General features: G+C 38.9%; 1 protein-coding gene across 1 annotated transcript; it reads left to right on the plus strand.

The window, feature by feature from the left end:
- The first annotated feature begins 489 nt into the window (after positions 1 to 489).
- LOC110085020 (parapinopsin-like) lies at positions 490 to 18915 on the plus strand. Its single transcript, XM_020804820.3, has 4 exons — positions 490 to 887; positions 13847 to 14175; positions 16173 to 16415; positions 18758 to 18915. The coding sequence occupies exons 1-4, from the start codon at positions 560 to 562 to the stop codon at positions 18893 to 18895; spliced, it is 1038 nt and encodes a 345-aa protein (XP_020660479.3). The 5' UTR covers positions 490 to 559; the 3' UTR covers positions 18896 to 18915.
- Positions 18916 to 20890: the final 1975 nt, after the last annotated feature.

A 20890-nucleotide genomic window follows, 5' to 3' on the forward strand; every position in this document is an offset into this window, starting at 1 on the left:
TGAGCCAATTTACAGACAGCTACATTGTCAAGGAGACCATCTGCGGAGGGAGTGCAGGGAATGAAATGGAAAGGTCTATAATCTCTATTCTGTCCCCTTTCATTCTGTCTTTTCAATTGACACGAGGAACACAGGTGGAAAGATTCACTCATCATGTCATAATTGATTATTCTTCTTAAGGAAACTGCTTTTGCAAAATGCATTTACCTTTCATGAATTCATTCTTAAAATGAATTATGCACTTCACAGCCCTAGGAAGAATACACGGTTTTATGCAAGGAATATTTCTCTGGTGCTGTAATTATGATTAGTGTGCTTTTAGATTAATTAGGAAATGAATGAAGAGGGAAGAATTATGATCAAAGAAATCCGGATCTAAGGATTTGCTTTAACTGTTGTTTAATCCACAGAATATCACATTTTGTGCCCCTGGAAACGTTGAATGAGAAAGGACACTTCATAGCCAGCCAGAGAAAAGGATGACTGGAGACTGACAGGTAGCAAAAAACCATACAGGCATAAAACAGTTCTTTATTTTATTTTGGTATTCCAACAGCAAATGGATTCCTTAGACACTAGCACAACATCAATGAATGTTAGCACAGAAAGAGTCGTATTGATGCCCAGAATTGGTTATACTATTATTGCAGTTATTATGGCGACATCTTGCACTTTATCTGTAATTTTGAATACAACTGTTATTGTAGTCACTTTTAAGTACAGGCAGCTTCGTCAACCTATCAACTATTCCCTGGTCAATTTAGCTGTAGCAGACCTCGGAGCAGCCTTGTTGGGAGGCACTCTGAACGTTGAAACTAATGCTGTTGGGTATTACAACCTGGGTAGAGTTGGCTGCGTCACCGAAGGCTTTGCTGTGGCATTTTTTGGTGAGTACATGTCTGAAGTTGCTTTGCTGCATTAAAGAATTAGAAAAAAATGGATTTATCTGCTCACAAGCGACCCATTCTTAATTGTATTGTAGGGCAAAACCCAACATTTTACAAGACTCCTAGCTATGTTGGTATTTCAACAATCATGATGCTATCCCTTTACTTATATTTTTCCACATTGTAGGAAGAACTATGCTTATATGTGTAGTTTTAGATCTTGCATATTTTTCACCATTATGTTTTAGTAGGTATAACTATGCTTGGAATAATAATAATTAGTACAATCAAGAAATTAGCAAATGTGAGCAAGGTCTTTTGCACTCTATCTCTGACTTAGCTATTGAATTATTTGGTATGCAACTTTAGGTAAGAGGATTTCACTTTGCTTCCCTTTGGGATTTCCTATCACATAAGAACCACCTGCTCTTTATATACTTCCTTTGTAACAAACATTTTACCAACGAAATCATCATCTAAGAACAGCAGAGTTGGAAGGGACCCTATGGATCATCAAGTCCAGCCCCTGTCAAAGAGGCACAGTGGGAGAATCGGACTCCCAACCTCTCACTCTGCAGGCAGAGACCTAAAACACTGAGCTATCCAGCAGTTCTTTGATTTAGTCCAGAGGTGAGCAACATCTGGCCTCTGTGCTACATTTCAGATCCCAATTGCAGCCCCCAGCACCCCTCTCCTCCATCTCTCCCTATTTTAAAAAAAATGCTTAGAACTTTGACTCAAAAAAAAAATACACCTCTAGAGAAAAGGGGTGGGGTAGGGATTTTGCCTTGTTTAGAGCACTCTAGTACTCTTAGCTCCCATTTTAAAAAACTTTAACACTTAAAGGGTTTTTTTGGTGACTAGATGGGACAGGTTTTCAAAGTTGTAGCCATGTTAGTCTATGAAAGATTTTGAGAAGAAACACAAAACAAAACAAAAGCAAAAAAAAAAGAGATGTGGCACTGTAAAGACTTACCTGGTATGTTTTAATGTAAACGTTCATGAAACATTGTCCACTTCTTCAAATATATGATTTAGAATACTGCATGCAAGGTTCTAAAAGACAGTAGTAGCTGGTTGCCTTTCACACCTTGTAAAGGTTTGTGGTCCCTGTTTGGTACTAATTTCTTTTGAAGTCTGGTTGTGTAAACATTCAGACAATAAAAACAAAACACAAGATGGCACAAGGAGGCTTTTTCAGTACCCTTACTCCTTGTTAGAGATTAAAAATTGGCATGAGCACTGCAGCAGTGGGTGGAGCCTTACAAGCTTGAGGAAGCTTGCTCACCCCTTATTTAAAAAATAACGTATTCTGGGATAGTCCTTGAACCTCTACATGCAGTAGAGATGGACATGAATCAAAAAATCAATCACCCAAAATTGCTAATTCATCAATTCGTATTTCATACCAATCAATGCCCCTGACAAATATGAATCAATGGATTTTTAGAGATTTTTGATTTGTCAATTCATTTGGCTATAAAACACTCCCCCAAGCACCTAGAGACAGAAAAATCAAAATCACAGAGAAGCTTCCTCTGACTCTCCTCTACAATTCCCCCAAGTTTCATGAAGATTAGATTTCCTCAAGTCACCTGCTAAAGGGCACTTTCCTGGGGGGGGGGGAACCACTTTACAGGTATATAACGTGGATGTCTGAAACCCAGTCTTCACCAAACCTTGGAAGGATTGTAGAGCAGTGGTCCCCAACCTTGGGCCTCCAGATGTTCTTGGACTTTAACTCCCAGAAATCCTGGCCAGCAGAGGTGGTGGTGAAGGCTTCTGGGAGCTGTAGTCCAAGAACATCTGGAGGCCCAAGGTTGAGGATCACTGTCGTAGAGGATAGTCAGTAGAAGCTTCTCTGTAACTTTGTGTCTCTAGGTGCCTGGGGGGAACTTTCCTGGCGGGCCCTGCTTGTGGGTGTATAACTCGGATGACCGAAACCCAAACTTCACTAAACTTGCAGGGCTTGAAGAAGAAAGGCAGGGGAAGCTTCTCTGAAATTTTGATGTCTGTAGGTGCTGGCATGCATTTTATAGAGTTTTATAAATTAAAAAAGATGAATTGATGAATCAATTCTTCATGGAAAAAATGCAAATTCATAATTCATCAACCTTGATGAATCACAAATCAAAATGAATCACAATTTTTCTGATTCATGCACATCTCTAATATGCAGTTTCCACTTGCCAGATGCAATCCATTTATTACACATCCCATATTTTGTTTCTTGTACAAGACAGCAAAAGAGACTCCAATATATATGCATATAAATACATGTACCTAATACTATCATATTTCTCTCCGCCCATATTGCTTTCCGAGACAGGAACAGGTTTTCACTGAACCTATTCTCCTATAAATATAATTGGACCCATTGTGAGATTACAGTTCTATTAAATATTCTTACTAGGTTGAACCTTGTAATAAATCTTTGGCATCTCCAGGCACAAGGTGGAAGAGTTCCTTAATCAGCATATATGTTTGTAGTTGATATAGTAAGCCAGCAGAGGAAGGTGTCGAAGGGTGGAATTATAGGGCTCTTCCCTGAACTTAATGAACACATTGCTCAAATTTGAACCATTAACCTCCAAGTTCATCTTGAATGCTTTAACTAACGATAAAGCAATGGAACACAACACTAGTAATTTTGGGCTTAGCCACACAGAGTTTTTGTTGCTGTAAAAGTACCTGGTTCACTGCTGACTGTTTCAATATTTTTCTCATTCATCTATACAATATAATGTTTGTCATGGTAGAAACAATGACAAACTCATGCCTTCCGATGCTTGTTTTTCTCCCTCGTTCCTTAAAAAGAAAACTCAGTTCATTGCAAAGTTTGTGACTTCCACTGTCACCACCTCCACTGGGAAGTTTTCAGTTGCTTTTAAGTAACCAACAATAACGAGAGAGAGAAATCATTCCAGAAGATAAGCTGTAGCTGGGAAATTGGATTTCTTTCATATATTTAAAACAATTTTGCTTTGCTGTGAAAGGATTCAAGCAGTATCTTCCTTGCCTCTAAAACTACTATGTTACTTCTTTATACAGAAAAAATGAGGGGAGATCAGAGGAAGTGATCCCACTTGCCAAATCCCAGCTTCATCTGCAGTATTTTTCCCCTACTCTTGTTGCAAGACAACCAGTGCTGCCTCCTAAGAAAACCCCACACTGCAGCACAGCCTGGATGTCCTGAGAAGAAGCAGTGGGTTTTTATTTTGTAGCATGAATACACGCCTGCTCTCCACATCAAACCGCTACCAACAATGGGGCAGAAGTTTTGCCTCATCCAGATAAGATCATAATATAGGTTTTCATTAACAGGACAACACAGGGGATTAGATCAGATTTGGTCATGTCTAAACTAACTTACTGAAATCAGTGGATCAAATATCTTCTAAAGTAAGTCCCACTGATTCCCATGAGTCTACTCTAATCAAGTCTAAAGTTGAATTCAACTCACTATGTGTGACAGCTGGTGTTTTGTAGTGGTTAGTGTTGAACTAGGTGTGGGAAGATCCTGATTCAAGTCCTCATCAAGTTATGAAACTCACTGGGTGACCCTGGGCTAGTCACTCTCTCTTATCTTGACACCACTTTACAGAGGTGTTATGAGGAAAAAGTGAAGAGGAGAGCTATGTATGCTATAGGATGGGGGGGGATATAGCAAATGAATGAATGAATGAATGGAATGTTCATGGTTACATTTCTTTTATTTTTAAAAATAATAAAAACTAAATCTAGAGGCTACCAAATATCTTTGGTATAAGCTTTCATAGACACCGCCTGCTTCATCAAGATGGTCCCACACTGTCTTTTAAATGCTGCCTTTCTTTCAAAATATTTTCCCTGACTCTTTGAAATGAAATGTCATCTCCTACGTTGTCAAAAATGCTATGTTCCTTGTCAGAGGGAACTCAGCTGAAATAATTGCTAACCTAGAAACCACATATTCAGTGCTGCAATACCAAAGGCTATTGCGTTTTTAAAAAAAAGAAAGAAAAAGAGAGAGAAAATGCAGTGGGCAGCACGTTCAAGAGTTTGTCGGTGTACCAAAGAGGGTTTTACAACAGAGGCGCATTTCTGGAGAACAGTTGTGACAGGAACTCCGCTCCAGGCAAGCAAATCAAAAATAGCAAGTATGTTTCAGAAAAGAAATGGCTCCTCATCTCTCCCCCCCCCCGCCCACCTTCCCTGTCTCTATTTGATGCTCAAACTATGAAAAAAATACCTGTGATACAAAAGTGCCAGTGAACTCTCTTGGATGGAACTGCTATCACACACACAATGCGAAAATAGTTGTTCTGAAAAGGGAGGCGGGAGAGCCAGTGTCTATGATGCTGAGTATGAAGTTAGCAAACCCCAATGAAAACTGTGCCAAGATTCTCAGGCACTAAGAGTTCTGAATTGGGGACCAACACACAACACATAACAAAGCCCAATGCTGTATCCTTCATTAACTTTCTTCATGGATTGACTGTGTACAGGAACAACTAGGGCAGCTCCTGAAGGGCAAGCATTTGAGAACTGATGCTTTTTTTGGGTACACTGCTTGCAACAAGAGAGTTCAGCGACTGCCGCTAACTGGGTCTCATAACAACAGGGACACAATGTAGGCAGAATCTGTAGACAGTGGCCTCAATATTGGATGTTGGTTTTACTAACAGAAGGGAAACTTGGATAGGACTAAACAGCTACAGCAGACGAGCAGGAAAAGGCAGCCGTTGTAGTCATAAGGGCAGGAGTGTAACATCTAGACAACTTCCTGTCAGTGCTACTAGAAACATCCCTGTTCCCTCCCCCAACAGCCTCTCTCATGCTGCTTAGCTCTTTTATTTTGCGGCCAGAGGCAAAGGACAACATGATTCTCCATCCACCGTTGCCCCCCACTCCTCCTACACAAGCTGACTAGCACAAGCTGACAGAATATCCTCCACCCCACCTCAGGACAGAAGGCTGGCTTACGAAACAAGATGGCACAGTTCTATGCTCCAAGGGAAAAGAGTGCTGCCACTACCCCATCCACACCACCATTATACCCAGAGACCTCTGGGTAGAGTGGGCGGCATAGAAATTCAATAAATAAATAAATAAATAAATTATTCTATCCACTACACCACACTGGGTATTCATACTAGCCCATCTATTATATTCTGTATGCCATTCCCCTTTTCTTTTCTCTTTCTCTTCCCCCATTTTTCTTTCATTTGATTTGCAATAAAAGTAAAAGAGGAAAAAAATATCCCATCCATATATTACTCCTTTTTGTACTTTTCATAAGCAGATACTCTGACCACTGAGGAAAATGAACAAAGCATAGAAAAATTCTATGAAGAACTCAAAGCGATTATTGAAAATCCAATACAGCAATAATTACATTTCATTATGGGGAATTCCAATGCTAAGATAAAGAAAGGAGCTTGCAGAGATTTCTTTGGGAAATAGGGGCTAGGAACACAAAAGGGAATGTGGAGTACAAATGATACAATTTTGTGAAGAAAGAGAAGAACTTGTAGTCACTAACACCATATCCAAATTGCCATGGAGACTTTATACATGGAAATCCTTGCTACATAGCACTAAAAAGAATATTGTAAAGCAGAAGTCATCATCCTCTGGTCTGTGGCCCGGTGCTGGTCCGTGGCCTGAGCTGGACTGGGATGCGGAAACAGACCTACCCCCACATGCACTCCCCTCCCCTCAGCTGCTTTGCGCATGTGTGCCAGCGCCAATGTGAGCGCTCCCCCACCGCTTCGTGCATGCACCCAAGAGAGCACACATGTGGGGGGGGGTGCCCCACCTTCCTCAAAGGCTCAGCCAGTCCATGGTCCCAAAAAAGGTTGAGGACCACTGTAAAAAACAACAACCCAGATACATCTTACTTAATTAGAAGCACTAAAAATAGGGTTAATTGGTGAAAACATATGCTGGAGCTGCCATTAAAACAAATACAGACAAGGAAAAATAGGAAGGACATAAAAATTAAATAAGGGATCTGACTCCATCTACTGTTGATAAGTAAAGGACTCATGGAGGCATCTATAAGATACAATACTCATTTATAAATGCTACCTGTGCTAATAAGACAATGTTGTTAGTAGCTGAGATGAGCATCAACTTCAAAACATAAAAATCATTCAGATGATAAAAGGAAGTGGATGTGAGAGGAAATATTAGAGCTAATGGAAGAGAGAAGCAAGATAATGAACAAACAAACATAGCTTCAAGTATGGAGAATTACACATGAACTACTGAAACAACATAAAAGAAGAAAAAATGTACAGTAGTTTGAACAATGCAGAAAAAGAGAAAACTACAGAAGATCTATACCTCCTTTAATGTGCATTGAAATATCAAGGAGATAATAGGCATACTGTATTAGAAAAACAACAATGCCTTCTACTAATGGAAGGGAACAATTCTCTGACCCTTGATGGCAAGTTGTCAGTGGTAAAATCATAGCATGTACATTAAAAAAGTGTTTGAAGACCTGTTGGGAGAGGTCATTAGGAGTTTTGGAGCTTCGTGTCACCAATATGTGGATGACAGTTGTACCTCTCCTTCCACCCCTCTGCAGACGATGCCGTCCCATCCCTTGAGTGCTGCCTGGACACCATAGTGGGGTGGATAACAGGGACAAGAGACAGAGGCTGAACCCAGACAAGACAGAAGTCCTGTGCATGGGTGCCCCTAGTGCCTGTGGATTGGGAGCCTCTCCTCCTTTTTTTGTGGGGAGTTACTCTCTACGCTAAGGATGAGATTCGCAGTCTGGGCATATTTCTCAACCCAACATTGTCAGTGGAGTCCCAGGTAGTGTCTGTGGTCTGCACTGCCTTTTTCCATCTGGGGCAGATTGCCCAGCTGTATCTCTACTTTGACACCGTGTCCCTCACCATGCTAGCTCTTGTATTGGTAGTATCAAGGTTAGACTACTGTAATGCTCTTTACATGGGGCTGCCTATGAAGCTGCTATGGAAACTTTAGCAGGTCCAGAACACGGCAACCAGATTACTGACTGGAGTGAAGAAATACAATCATATCTCCCCTACTCTGGCCGCCTTGCACCAGCTACCTGTTCATGTCCATGCCAGCTTCAAAGTGATGGTGTTGACATATAAAGCCCTAAACAATTTGGGACCTTGATACCTGACAGAACACCTCCTTCCAATGAGCTCTGCCCATCCTGTACAATCTTCCCAGTTGAGAACTTTGACCCCGAGGCTAAGAAAGAGAAGACCAAAAACAGGACCTTCTTGGCGGTTGTTCCTTATCTTTGGAATAATCTCCCACCTGAAATTCACCTGGCCCCTTCACAGAGAATTTTTAAATGATCATTGAAAACTTGGCTTTTTAAACAAGCCTTCCTGGAGTTTATAACGTCATCACAATGGTTGTCTCAATGTTCATATTATCAGGTCCACCACCTTTCCTTTAAATTATTATTATTATTATTATTATTATTATTATTATTATTATTATTATTATTATTATTATTATTATTATTATTATTATTATTATTTGATTTGATTTGATTTGATTTATATCCCGCTCATCTGATCGAATCGACCACTCTGAGCGGCTTCCATAAAAATTTTAATTATTTTCAGTTAATTCTATGTTGCTTTTGTGTATGTGCTCAGTTGTTGAATTTTAATTTGCTACAGCTCTTTTGTTTATTGTTTTTAAATTGTTGTCTTTTATGTTTTGTATTGTAAACCACCCAGGGTGGCCTTGACAGCTGGACGGGCAGTATAAAAGTCAAATAAAATAAAATAAAATAAAATAAAATAAAATAAAATAAAATAACAGACCAACAGAATATATAGTACTTGACAATGACTCAGAAATCAAAAATCCAAAATGGAATGTGGCTAACAAAAACTGGCAAAATTCCTGGACTCAGTGAAGTTTTCTCAGTAATACTAAAGCTAAGAGAGGATGATGACTTTGATGTACAGTATTAATCTATTTCAATCAAATCTACAGAACAAGAAAATTCTTGAAATCCCCAAAGGATTTGGAAATGAGGAATATTTACTATATCTAGGTGTAGATGGGCAGAGATGCTGTCATATGAATGCTTTCTTTGTTGACTACCAGAAAGTCCTTTACAAAACCCAACACAGCAAACTGAAATTGTTAGTAAACGAAGGTCTTGATTCAATAGATATTTGTATAACTAGCAGCTATATTAAGAGCTGATGTAACAGTAACTGAGGACATAGAGAAGTGGAGCATGACAAGGATGTATACTCTCACCATTGCTTAATAATTTGTATTCTGAGAATATCTTTAGAGACACTGATTCAAATGAAGGGATCACTGTCAATGGAGAGCTTGTAAGGCAAAAATAAATAAAAAAAAATTAAAAAAAATACAAAAACATTGTGGCACCTTAAAGACTATCTGCTATATTTTATTTTCATGGACTTGTCTATGAAACCTCACATTAAAATATAGCAGTTAGCCTTTAAGATGCCACATTTTTTCCTTCTTTATTTTTTAATTTTTTAATTTGCCTGATACACTAGCACTGACTAACATGACTACCTGTTCTAAAACTATTGTCAATGGAGAGGTTATCAACAGCATCTGACATGCAAATACAGTACTAAAAACTGATGCAAATGCAGTGTTATAAAAGTACTTTAAACTGATAAAATGGTCCCCAGGAGCTACTGAAGTCAATCAGTAAGTGATAGACACAGTCTGAAAATAAATCTTAAGGAAACCAAGGTCTTAATAATTAGAAAAAAGCAAATAGCCCAAGAAATGCACCAAAAGATCCAAAAATTAAGCTTGCATTGCAGTGAATGAACAAACCGTAGGATTATAGTCATCCAGCAAAATGGCTGGAGCAGCTTCCTTAAAATTAAGAGCATGATCTGAAACACCAACTTTAAATTGACTTTAAGAATGTGTATTGCAGAGTGCTAATATTCTTGGTTCTCCTATATGGCATGGAATTAACACAGCCTAGTATAAAAAAGTTAGAAGTATCTGACATTTTGATCTAACTCATAATGCTAAAACTTTCCTGGATCAAGAGTTCGATCAATGAAGAAGTAGAATATATAAAGGCCAAGGAATCCTAAAACACATAAAATGCAAAAAAGCTGAATGCATCTATAACCGTGTAAGGAAAACTTAAATATTAGAGCTAATAATTTAAGATAAAGTAAACGGGCAAAGAAGTGCAAGAAGAAGCACTTTTTGGATTATAAACGTTTGAAATGAGATTGAATGCATTACAATATCCTTGTTTAGAGCTGCTGCATCAAAAGTCAAAATAGCCATTTTAACGTACAACCTTCAGTAGTAGAAAAACAAGATTTTTTTGTATTAATTCACAAATCAACTAAGGGCTTTTAAATATGTATCTATACATTTGTTGCATAACCAGAATTTGAATAGATATTTATTTACAAAATATGTATTATCTACATGTATTCCAATTTTGTCTATGATGAGACAAGGCAGCATACATGGCTGCCCTCCACTTTATCCTGTAAATTACTCTACAAAGAAAGTCAAATGGAGAGGGACTGGCCCCTGCGTTTCACGATTTGAATGCAGATCTCCTGGCATAGCTGAGCTCTGCTGTTTCTCTGCAATCTGTGAAAAGTCCTTCCCTCAGCTTTGTGCCCTGCAGTTTCCATGATATAAGAAAAGCATTAGCAGTCCTAATTCTGAAAACAATACTAATGCAAAAATGCAAACACACATCAATTATTTTCCTTTAAACATTCAACTGAGTAAAATTGTTCCTTTCCATTAGCAAATTTCCAGCTTAATTCATAGTTGAATTTAATACAATAGTTCCTATGACAGTTCAGAAACCACCCAACTGAGCTGTAGTTTACTGTGGCAAGAACTAGACCAGACAAGATTTGGGTTGGTACATTTCCCCTCCTTGTAACTCCCATGCAATAAAGGGAGTTTAGAAACTTCTGATTCACCATGGTTTAGGTCAGGCTTGTCCAACCCACGGCCCAAGGGCCGCATGTGGCCAAAGTCAGCTCGTAATGCAGCCCAGTGCAATTTTTTATTTTAAAAGAAATTCCAAAATTTCAAGTTACACTGCCGGTGCTTGCGGCTGGAATGTGGCCGGGGCATGTTACAACAGTAGAGGGGGGGAGAGGGAAGGAAGGAAGGAGTGGGAGGGGAGGGGACGGGGGGGCTACGTGACTGCATTGCGCCATCCCTGTCAATAGGTGGACCCCCTCCCGGCCCCATAAAGCCGCCGGAGTCGAAGCTGGCAGCCTCTGCTGTCTGAGATCGCAGCTGCTGGTAAGCGCGCTTGGAGTGGGGCTGCGGAGGACGGCTAGAGCTGCCCCCCCATGCAGCCCAAACCAAATTTTCATCTTCTAATGTGGCCCAGGGAAGGTGAAAGGTTGGACACCCCTGGTTTAGGTCATTCAAACCAACAAATGGTGCTCAGGTGGTTTCTTCAAGAACAATGCAACTTCAACCCATAGGACGATGAAGCTGCCTTCTTTACTTTGTGGAGGACAATTTACAACCATTAATGGTAGTGTGTTGAAAGCAAAAGCTTCCCGATTCTCATATGTGGCCCATCCATAGGAAAAGAGAAAAGAGGTAGGCCTTGAGGCTCAGTCAGCATGATAAATTATGTGGGATATATATTTTTTTTTTTTTGGAGAAATCTGAGCACTGGCTCTGAACAGGATGGTCTCGTTTTGCTAACCTAGGTAAGATTCATGGACAGATATCTCTGCCAATAGGTATGTCTGATCTGCTGAGTGATTTATTTCTGAAACTGCATGTTCTGCTACTCCAGCTGAAGGATAAAAAGTTCATTATCCACTTTGTCTACACTATGCAGAATTTTAAAAATATCTATCTTATCTCCTCTCTAAAATTGCAATCTTTAGAGGCTGCCATTTACCAGACAGAAAACAGAATGGAACTCAAGAGGCCCATACCCTGTTCATGACAGCATAATGTAAAGTTACATTGGCAGCCATTATGCTCAGCAACAAGGAATTATGCTCTGCAGTTGTGCGATCAATCATGTATTCCCAGCACAACGGATTGCACAATGTGCTGGTGGAACCTATTCAGGGATAGCACTTCTGCCTCAGCACTCATGCAGTTATTACGGGTGCAAGTTGCAAATGGATAGATGAACAGTAGGATTCTGACCAGCAAGACCTACTTTTGACTAGAGCAGACTATGAAAAGTCTCAAACACTTTAGCTTTTCTTCAGAGGGAAAGTTCTCCATTCCCTTGAACTTTTTCTGCACAATTTCTACTCAGTATTCCAATGCAGTGGCAACATAGATTTGCATGTGGACAATAAGATAGTGGCTTTATTTTCAGGAATTTCCTATTATTGTAAACCTGAACTCAGAATTCAGTTTCTTCCCATTCATCTTATTTGACCGAGGACCATGATCCAATAGAGACAAGACTGTTTCTGTCATCAGAACTTGGGGGGGGGGGTGGATTACCCCCTGTCCTTTCAATGACAGCCCTGCTCCACACACAAACACAAAACTATCTCAGGCAGCTGGCAAACCCTCCCGAGACTGTTTTTGAGTTATGGAAGGACTGTGGCAGGAGAGGAGAAGGGCCTGTTGTCCTGGGAGGCATAATGTTGAGTGTTGGCAAGTTACTTTACGATTTGCTTTTTTCTTCTATAACTTCATATTTTAATTTCTAGTTGTGTTGGGGACTGGATGGATAGACAGGCAGATAGATAATGTGTTCTTTTTTAAAAATCTCCTTCTTTGGAGAGGCTTATTATCAAGTTTGCACCCTTTTTAGTTGTTCTTGTTTGCGTTAAGACCTCTTTTATCAGAAACCTTTTTGCATTGTATTATATCTTTGATAATGTTTCTTAACTGTGTTGGCATCTTCTTTAACATCTTGGCACTTTTCTCGATTTGTGGTATATAGTAGTATACTTTATTACGGTCAAAGACCAGTAAAACTAAATCAATATAAAATAGATACATATAATTTTTGTTAAGTAAAGTCGGGCAAGGTAATAAAATTCCATTAAAACATGATAAAACAACCCTTTATTTCCAGTTAATAACATAATATATCCTTAATATAGGTAAAACATCAGGCAGTGTTATATTAAAAACATTATATTGTCCATCTAAAATCACCTACCCAAACATGTTTACCAATAACCATTGCTGCAGCACAGAATTTGGCCACTTGTCTTGTAATATAAGGGGTATTGTCAGAGAATAGCCACTGCACATAATAGTCCTCTGATCTCCCAGGAGATTTACAGATACTGTAATAGGTGATAAAAGCTCCATGCGAAGATCCCGATAACAAGTACAAAAAAGAACATGACCAACTGATTTGTGGTATATATCTAATTCATAATACTGACTTTATATTGTCTCCAAGCACTCTGAAGAAATTTGGTTTTCCTCTGTCTCCTTTTTAATGACTCAAGGAACCATTCTCTCTATAAGAATTTTAAAAATGTGATCATGCTGGCTTTTCTGGACAATCCTTAACTTGAATATCTGTTGGACATATCAGCATTACAGTCTGTTTCAGAGCAGTCTGACATTTTCATTTGCTCAAATAAGATTAAGGTAAGGTATGTCTAGATGTATATATATTTTTCTGACATCCCTGATAACCTCATGGAGAGGGCCCCACATAATGCTATGATATTAGAGGATTGTGGATGTACTACTCTTTGCTATCTTCCGTCAACATTATCTCTGTGTTAGGTGGCCAGTATTGCAGTTAAACTATTGTAGAACAGTGGAATTTCCTATACTAGAACTCTGCAAAGGTATTAGTAGAAGCGTACCCAGGTTGTTAAGAAATTCAGAGATATTAGTTCAATATTTTTTGCATTGTATTTTTGATCTTGGGAGATTATGAAAAGCAATGAATACTACAGGTTTTACTGCAATTACCAAAACCATTAATGACATCTTGCTTCTTGCAATTACAGGCATTGTGGCTTTGTGCACTATAGCCGTGATAGCTGTTGATCGTGCAATTGTGGTTGCCAAGCCTTTGGGAACGCTTACTTTTACCACTAGGAAAGCCATGATTGGAGTTGCTGTGTCTTGGATCTGGTCTCTTGTTTGGAACACACCTCCTCTTTTTGGTTGGGGAGGATACCAGATGGAAGGTGTAATGACCTCCTGTGCTCCAGACTGGTACAACAGTGACCCTATTAATGTTTCCTACATTATCTGCTACTTTCTATTCTGCTTTACAATTCCATTCATTACTATCTTGGTTTCCTATGGATATCTGCTACGGACTCTACGCCAGGTAGCATTGCTTTCCAGAATATGCTGTGCTTGACTTGTTGAGCCTATAAGCATTTATCACATTTATTTTAATACAAAGCAGAAGATCAAGTAACAGTTCCTTTAAATTGGGCAGATGTGTTCAAAACATAATATGGTCTAAAGTTTTGAGTCGATTGTTTTTAACTGGGTAGAGGTAGATTCATTAATGCTTCCAAGAAAAATGAGCACGCAGAACTGTAATCTGAGGAGGGGCAATCTTGGTGCACTTAAGAGATCACTCCATCCAGGTGTTCATAGTGTACAAAATTACCCATGATACTGATTTTAAATTGTCTCCAAGCATTCCGAAAAGTATCAGCACTCCTTTTTAGTGACTCATGGAAACATTCTAACAAAATTCCATGAACAATTTTTATGGGTTTTCACATTACACTGCAGGAGCATTTCCCACTACTAATAAAAGACCTCCATTCATACTGTGGATGAGCAGTTGCAGCAAATAATGTTTTCTCCAACACACACACATCCATTATAGTGGGATCTGTTTGTTGTCTAGTTATGGTCTTTTTAAATTACTCACATGGCCTTTCCAAACAGTGAATCATCTAATCCAAAAGAGGGAAGTAAATCATAATTTAAAATGGGAACTGGCCCAGAGAAGAAAGATTGCACTGTATTTGGATTGGTGGAATGTATTTTCCCTAATACCCTGAAAGCAGAATAAAGATCAGAATTAGACATGGGGACGAATATAAAAACAAATGATATTAGTTAAATATCCCTTATTCATCAGATATTTGTTGCTTTGTATTCTTGGGGCCCAGAGCCCCCAACAAATATGAAGCAACTAATATAACCCTTTTATATTCATCCCTTTGTTCCCTAGCTGCTTATGCCTCTGTGGATCAGCTGTTCTTCAGGGGGCATAAGCAGAGAGAGGTTCTCCATTCGGACGGCTTGCTAGAGCTGCCCAAAGGGAATCTCACCCCCAGGGCTGGAGGATGGCTTGATTCCCCTTTCTTCCTCTTCCTATGCCCATGCGACATAAGAGGAGGGAAGGGATCAAAGAGGGGTCAGAGGGATCCTCCAGCCTCTGTGGAATCGCTTTGATCCCTGCTTTCCCTCCTCTTGTTATGCCTCTCCCTCCTCTTGCTGTGGCCCGTGGGGCATAACAAGAGGAGGGAAAAAGGGATCAAAGGAATCCGGCAGCTGCGGCTGAGCAATCACTTTGATCCCTGCTTTCCAGAGCAATTGATTCCTTGTTTGTCAGGTCACTGGGGGGCAATTCATGGTTCCACCAAGATGAAGCACCATTTCAGTGCTTCGTCCCCATCTCTAATCAGGATGCTTCTTTCTTTCTTTCTTTCTTTCTTTCTCTTTCTTTCTTTCTTTCTTTCTTTCTTTCTTTCTTTCTTTCTTTCTTTCTTTCTTTCTTTCTTTCTTTCTTTCTTTCTTTACACTTTTAATTTTGAAAAGCTGTTTTAGGTTTTGTTTTAAAGTCATGTGCTTTCACACAACATAGACCCCATTTACCACTGCCATCCCCATTTCTCTTTCCATAGAACAATACAGATGGCTAGAAAAGCCAAGGAGCTTGCTTCTGTATCCCATTCTCTATGAAAGGATGAGGGAACATGTGGCCTTTCAGATATTGTTGAACTGCAATTCCCATTGTTCTGCCCCACTGGCCATGCTGACAAGGACTGATAGGAGTTGCACTCCAACATCTGGTGGGCTGATTGCTCTCCATCCCTGCATTAATGCTTGCTTGATCTACATTTTTGTAAACCGATTCCTGCAAAAGCGCCCAATGTCTCTTGAACTCCTTTTCCCAATTTTTATTTTCTTGCTGTATGCTTGAACTTCTTGCTGCTTAAGGAAGGGAGCATGCCAAACAATACATTCTTAAGCACTTCTACATGAGTTTTTGTTCCAGTATTTTACACACAATGAAATGTAATCATCCCACTCTATGTTTTGTTTCTGATAGATACTTAATGTGCTATTTTTAACTAGGTGGCTAAAATCGGAGTAGCCCAAGGAGGATCAACAACTAAAGCAGAAGCTCAAGTGTCACGGATGGTGATAGTGATGGTTATGGCATTCCTGATCTGCTGGCTTCCTTATGCAACTTTTGCCTTGGTGGTTGTGGGTAATCCTAAAATCTACATTAATCCTATTATAGCCACTGTCCCCATGTACATGGCAAAATCCAGCACATTCTATAATCCAATAATCTACATTTTTATGAACAAGCAGGTGAGTTTGAACTCAGTATGCAGCATAGAAATCACAAGTGTAGATATTGTACTACAAGTACTGTACAGGATAAGAATCACAAGTGTAGTATGTACTGCATCTTTTTTAAAGGTAGAGAGCCTGGGAAAAAAATGAATATTTATCTAACCAACCCCATAAAACCCTTTGCCCTCCCCACCAAACAAACTGACAAACAAACAACTCTACCCTAATCTTCTCTATTATATTTGTTTTCTTGGGTAATTTCTCCATAGGTATGGACTTCCTTAAGTACATAAAATTGTTTAACTTGTTTTGTACCTATCCATGAATACAAGGTTTCATTACAGGCTCACAGGGAGCCTGCTCACTACAGTTAGATAAATGTTCTTTTCCGCAGATGTTTCGTATGTGCCTGACCTGGTTTTCAGATTACACAAAAGATCAAACATGCACTGTTGTCTGTTCTAGTCAGGAAGCAAATCGAGCTGTACAGCACAGTCTTGTATATACAAAGGACGGAGCATAATGCTCTTTTTTGATTTGTCCAGTGGCTTGCTGTGTGAAGAATTGTTTGCTGTGCTGCCACCTTGTGACTACATTTCTTTACACATGTGTTTACTGTAGCAATATGAATGTACAGTACCTCATGTTTTCATCCAGGCACCTGTTTCATTAGGCATTATTTTAGCATTCTACATTTTTTGGAAAAACGACAAGAAAAATCTGGTCTCCTATATAGTCCTATATTGTGTAAACATGATTTTGAAATCGCTTCTGTCTGTATACATTTTTGAAATTATTGTCTGTGAGTAGATAATATTTTCCCCTGCTTTGGCATGAGCCCAAGTACATATACTCTGTTACTAATAAATATGTCCTTTGACTGGCATAATTATCACTATTTATCTCTTTTAAATATATTTAATTATTGTTTAGAAGTATATACAGTAGTGTACATCCAAATATTCTATCTTTAGAAAAAGACAGAAAAGAACTTACTAAATTTTTATAAAACTGCCTTTATTAACTAGCATACTTATTATACACACATATCCCTTTAAAATAAATTAACAAGGAGTCCCCAGTTAAACAACGGGCTGATTTGCTCAAATCAGCTTGTGAAGTTCAGCCTACCTCTAGCCTGTTGTGTAGTACCATAGTTCCCTTAGGGCTACCAGGCCATGATACTGGAGGAACAGTGGGTGTCATAGCTAGAGAATTTCTCTTGTCAGAGCAACATCTGCAGCTTCCATTAAATATCTAGTCTCATGCGTATCCTTCCATATTCCTCTCCTAACATCCATAGGCTACTTTGCCTCTGCCCTTAAACATCAGGACAAGTTTTCATAATGTCCCTCTGGTATGCCTTCTTTTGGCTCACTCGCTTAATTCGTTTGCATGTTGCTACCGTTGCTTCACGTTCTTCCTCAGTCTACTTGGTCTGTTTTCTTTATTTTTCAGACCTTAGGTCTTCCCATCTCTTGCCTTTCCCAGGCACCTTTCCTCTCATCAGCCAGTCCCTATGTAGAATTTTAATGTCAGCCAGACTGATATCTCTCCTTTCCCTCACAGAAGCTGTACAAGAAATCTAAAGTTTCCTGAACAAGCAATGAACATTCCATGCCACTGCACCAGCTCAGCCATTTAGTGTTAGACTTCATGGCCACAAAACACAACATTACACAGATATCAGAACTGAACCTCTTTAATAGTGCAAAGAGAATGTAGCTCCATCCCCAGAGTCTATTTTTACTAGGGGTTATAAAACTTCAATTTGCAAATACAGGGTGTAGCTCCACATAAAGAAGCTCTCTGCCTTTCCTCAGAATTTGAAGGCTGAGGAAATCTATACAGCTCTTAGCTTGTTTATAGGGCACCAGCTCATTCCTCTGCCTTTAATAGTAATTTGACACAAAGGGTTAAATCCAGTTGTTAGTCCCAATTAAAGCTGAAGGACCCATGGATTGATTAGGGCTTGTAAAGTCATACAAATCTATTGTTCCAGTAGGTTGACTCAAGGACTAACAATTCAGTTTAGTCCAAACAATAAGGGTAGCTCATGGCCAAGTCAGGATCTCCCTCAAATTTGGGAAGCTCCCTTTTCCAGTCCATGAGTCACTCTGTCCAATAAATTAAATTATGAAAATTATGCTATACCAATAGTAGTAAAGAGATAGGAAATGTATAAACCGATAAACATCTACATATCAAGTCTGTAGTATACCAAAGGCATGGCACTTAACATTTCGGCAGGAAAATAACATTGTAACACTTTACCTAGAAGAAACAATAGAAGTATAATACATAATAATACTTGGTATGGGCTAAATATATGTTAATACTGTATATTTCTTTTCCAGTTTCGTGATTGTCTCATTAGGTGTCTCCTGTGTGGAAGAAATCCATGTGCTTCTGAGCAAACAGAGGAAGATAATCTAGATGTTTCTACAATCAATCCTTCCCCTTCTTCAAGATATGGCAAAGTATATCCTATATAGAACACACCTCAGTATTTTTTTAAAAAATGATTTAAAGAACGATAATGTGCATGTTTAATTATAGATACAGTATAAGACTCTCTCTGTTTAGTGAGGCTTGTTTACTAGTTAGGAAGAGAATTCAACATTATAGCCTTTGTTGCCTGATATTATTCTGTTTAAACTACTATCAGCTCTTTTACTCTTTGAACAGTTGTTCAACTATACTGTACTATGGTGTTTCATGGGTATATACTGTAATATTTTGAAAATAATTCCAGTATTTGATATTATGTTTGCCATTTTTTTTTCATTTATTTATCACATTCTTATTTATCCAGAGCTTGGAATATTAGCAAAAATATGTGTAATATATATAAAGTCATTTTCTTAACTATTGGTGTAACAAAATTTTAATTTGCTATTGTTATCAGTAAGGAAATGTTTAACTTGTTACAATCATTTTTCTGGGGGAGAAATCTTCACAAAAATTACAGAGAATGGCATAGATTTGGGCTATGATGCTCAAGCCAGGAGTATATCAGTTAAAAAGCAGGAACTAGAACCAAGAGGCCTTGTTAGCCTTTGTCTGATCATGAAGGAGACATGACTGTCCTCCTTCATCAGTCTGTCATGTAGGCAGACCGAAAGACCTCTGGGGCTTTTCTCTCTTAGACAGATGATTCCACCACCATTGCCTGACTCCCCAGTTTGTATTTTAAAAAACTCATTGGTCTTTTTCAGACAAGAAAATGTACAGGCCGTGTTGCAGAAGCTAAGCTGCTTGCGCCTACAGTCCCACTGCAAAGATTCTGAGGAAACTGACCAATGTAGAGTATTTTTTTCTCAAATATCCCGTTACAACTTTATTTATTTATTTATTTATTTGTTACATTTATAGCCTGCCCATCTAGTCGTACCGACTACTCTGAGCGGGTAACAACAGATCAGATCTAATGCAATTTAAAATCATAACAACATTTCACTAAAAAAAAGAAAACCACAATAATCAGATGGGGAAAAGGCACAGAGAACAAAATCAGGCGGTGGATGGAGGAAAGGCTTGCTTATATAGCCAGGTTTTCAGTTGACATTTGAAGATGCCCAGGGAAAGGGCCATACGTATCTCAGGAGGGAGACTATTCCAAAGACAAGGAGCCACCGCCGAGAAGGCCCGGTTTCTAATTTTTTCCTTCCGGGCCTCCCTTGGCGTTAGGCTCCTCAGTCTCACCTCCTGGCTAGATTGAGTGATAGGGGTTAGACCTAGGTGGGAAAAGGCGTTCCGCCAGGTAACGAGGCCCTAAACCATTTAGGGCTTTATACGTAAGTGTTAAAAAAAGCTAATAAGCCAAAACTAATAAGCCAGAATAAACTAATAAGCCAAAACATTTTACCTTTTTACCATTATACAAGAAATATAGTGAATTCAGCCAGTGTTGTTCTTTTAAAAAAAACAATTAAACTAATTCATTATTTATGTTTCTCTGCTCCAGGTTTAAGGCACTCGAGACAAATTAAATTATATTAAACTAAACATTCAAAAACTAAAAAAGCAATAATCAAAAAGAGACGCAACTCAGTATAGACAGCCCTGTATTTGGAATGAAATCACATTTAAATATTTAAAGTCTGAAGGGATGAAGAAAAATAATTAATTGTAAAAAGCATAACAAATGAATTGCTGGATAGCTCAGTAGTTTAAAGCCACAGAGCCAGAGATTGGTAGTTTGATTCCCCACAGTGCCTCCTTGATGGGGACTAGATTTGAAAATCCATAAGGTCCATTCCAGCTCTGCAGTTCTAAGAAGATGTTTGTTATAGCAAATCCTGAAAAACAGAAAAAAGCAAGCCATACCTTCAGAGCGGGGAAATTCTAAGTTCTGGACACCATTGATTAACATGGCTCTACTCCACTGTGAGTACATCAGACCCTGATGTTAGGAAAGTGTAAAGGAAAGAGGCGAAGAGGATGACAGAGGATGAGATGGTTGGACAGTGTCACTGAAGCTACCAAGA

Source organism: Pogona vitticeps, chromosome 2 (assembly GCF_051106095.1).
Source record: "Pogona vitticeps strain Pit_001003342236 chromosome 2, PviZW2.1, whole genome shotgun sequence".
Classification (NCBI taxonomy): domain Eukaryota; kingdom Metazoa; phylum Chordata; class Lepidosauria; order Squamata; family Agamidae; genus Pogona; species Pogona vitticeps.

Excerpts from the sequence above, each read along its gene's own strand:
- LOC110085020 (XM_020804820.3), top strand. The coding sequence starts at position 560 with ATGGATTCCTTAGACACTAGCACAACATCAATGAATGTTAGCACAGAA. Across the intron at positions 888-13,846 it reads CTTTGCTGTGGCATTTTTTG|GCATTGTGGCTTTGTGCACT; the intron begins GTGAGTACATGT and ends TTGCAATTACAG. Across the intron at positions 14,176-16,172 it reads TGCTACGGACTCTACGCCAG|GTGGCTAAAATCGGAGTAGC; the intron begins GTAGCATTGCTT and ends ATTTTTAACTAG.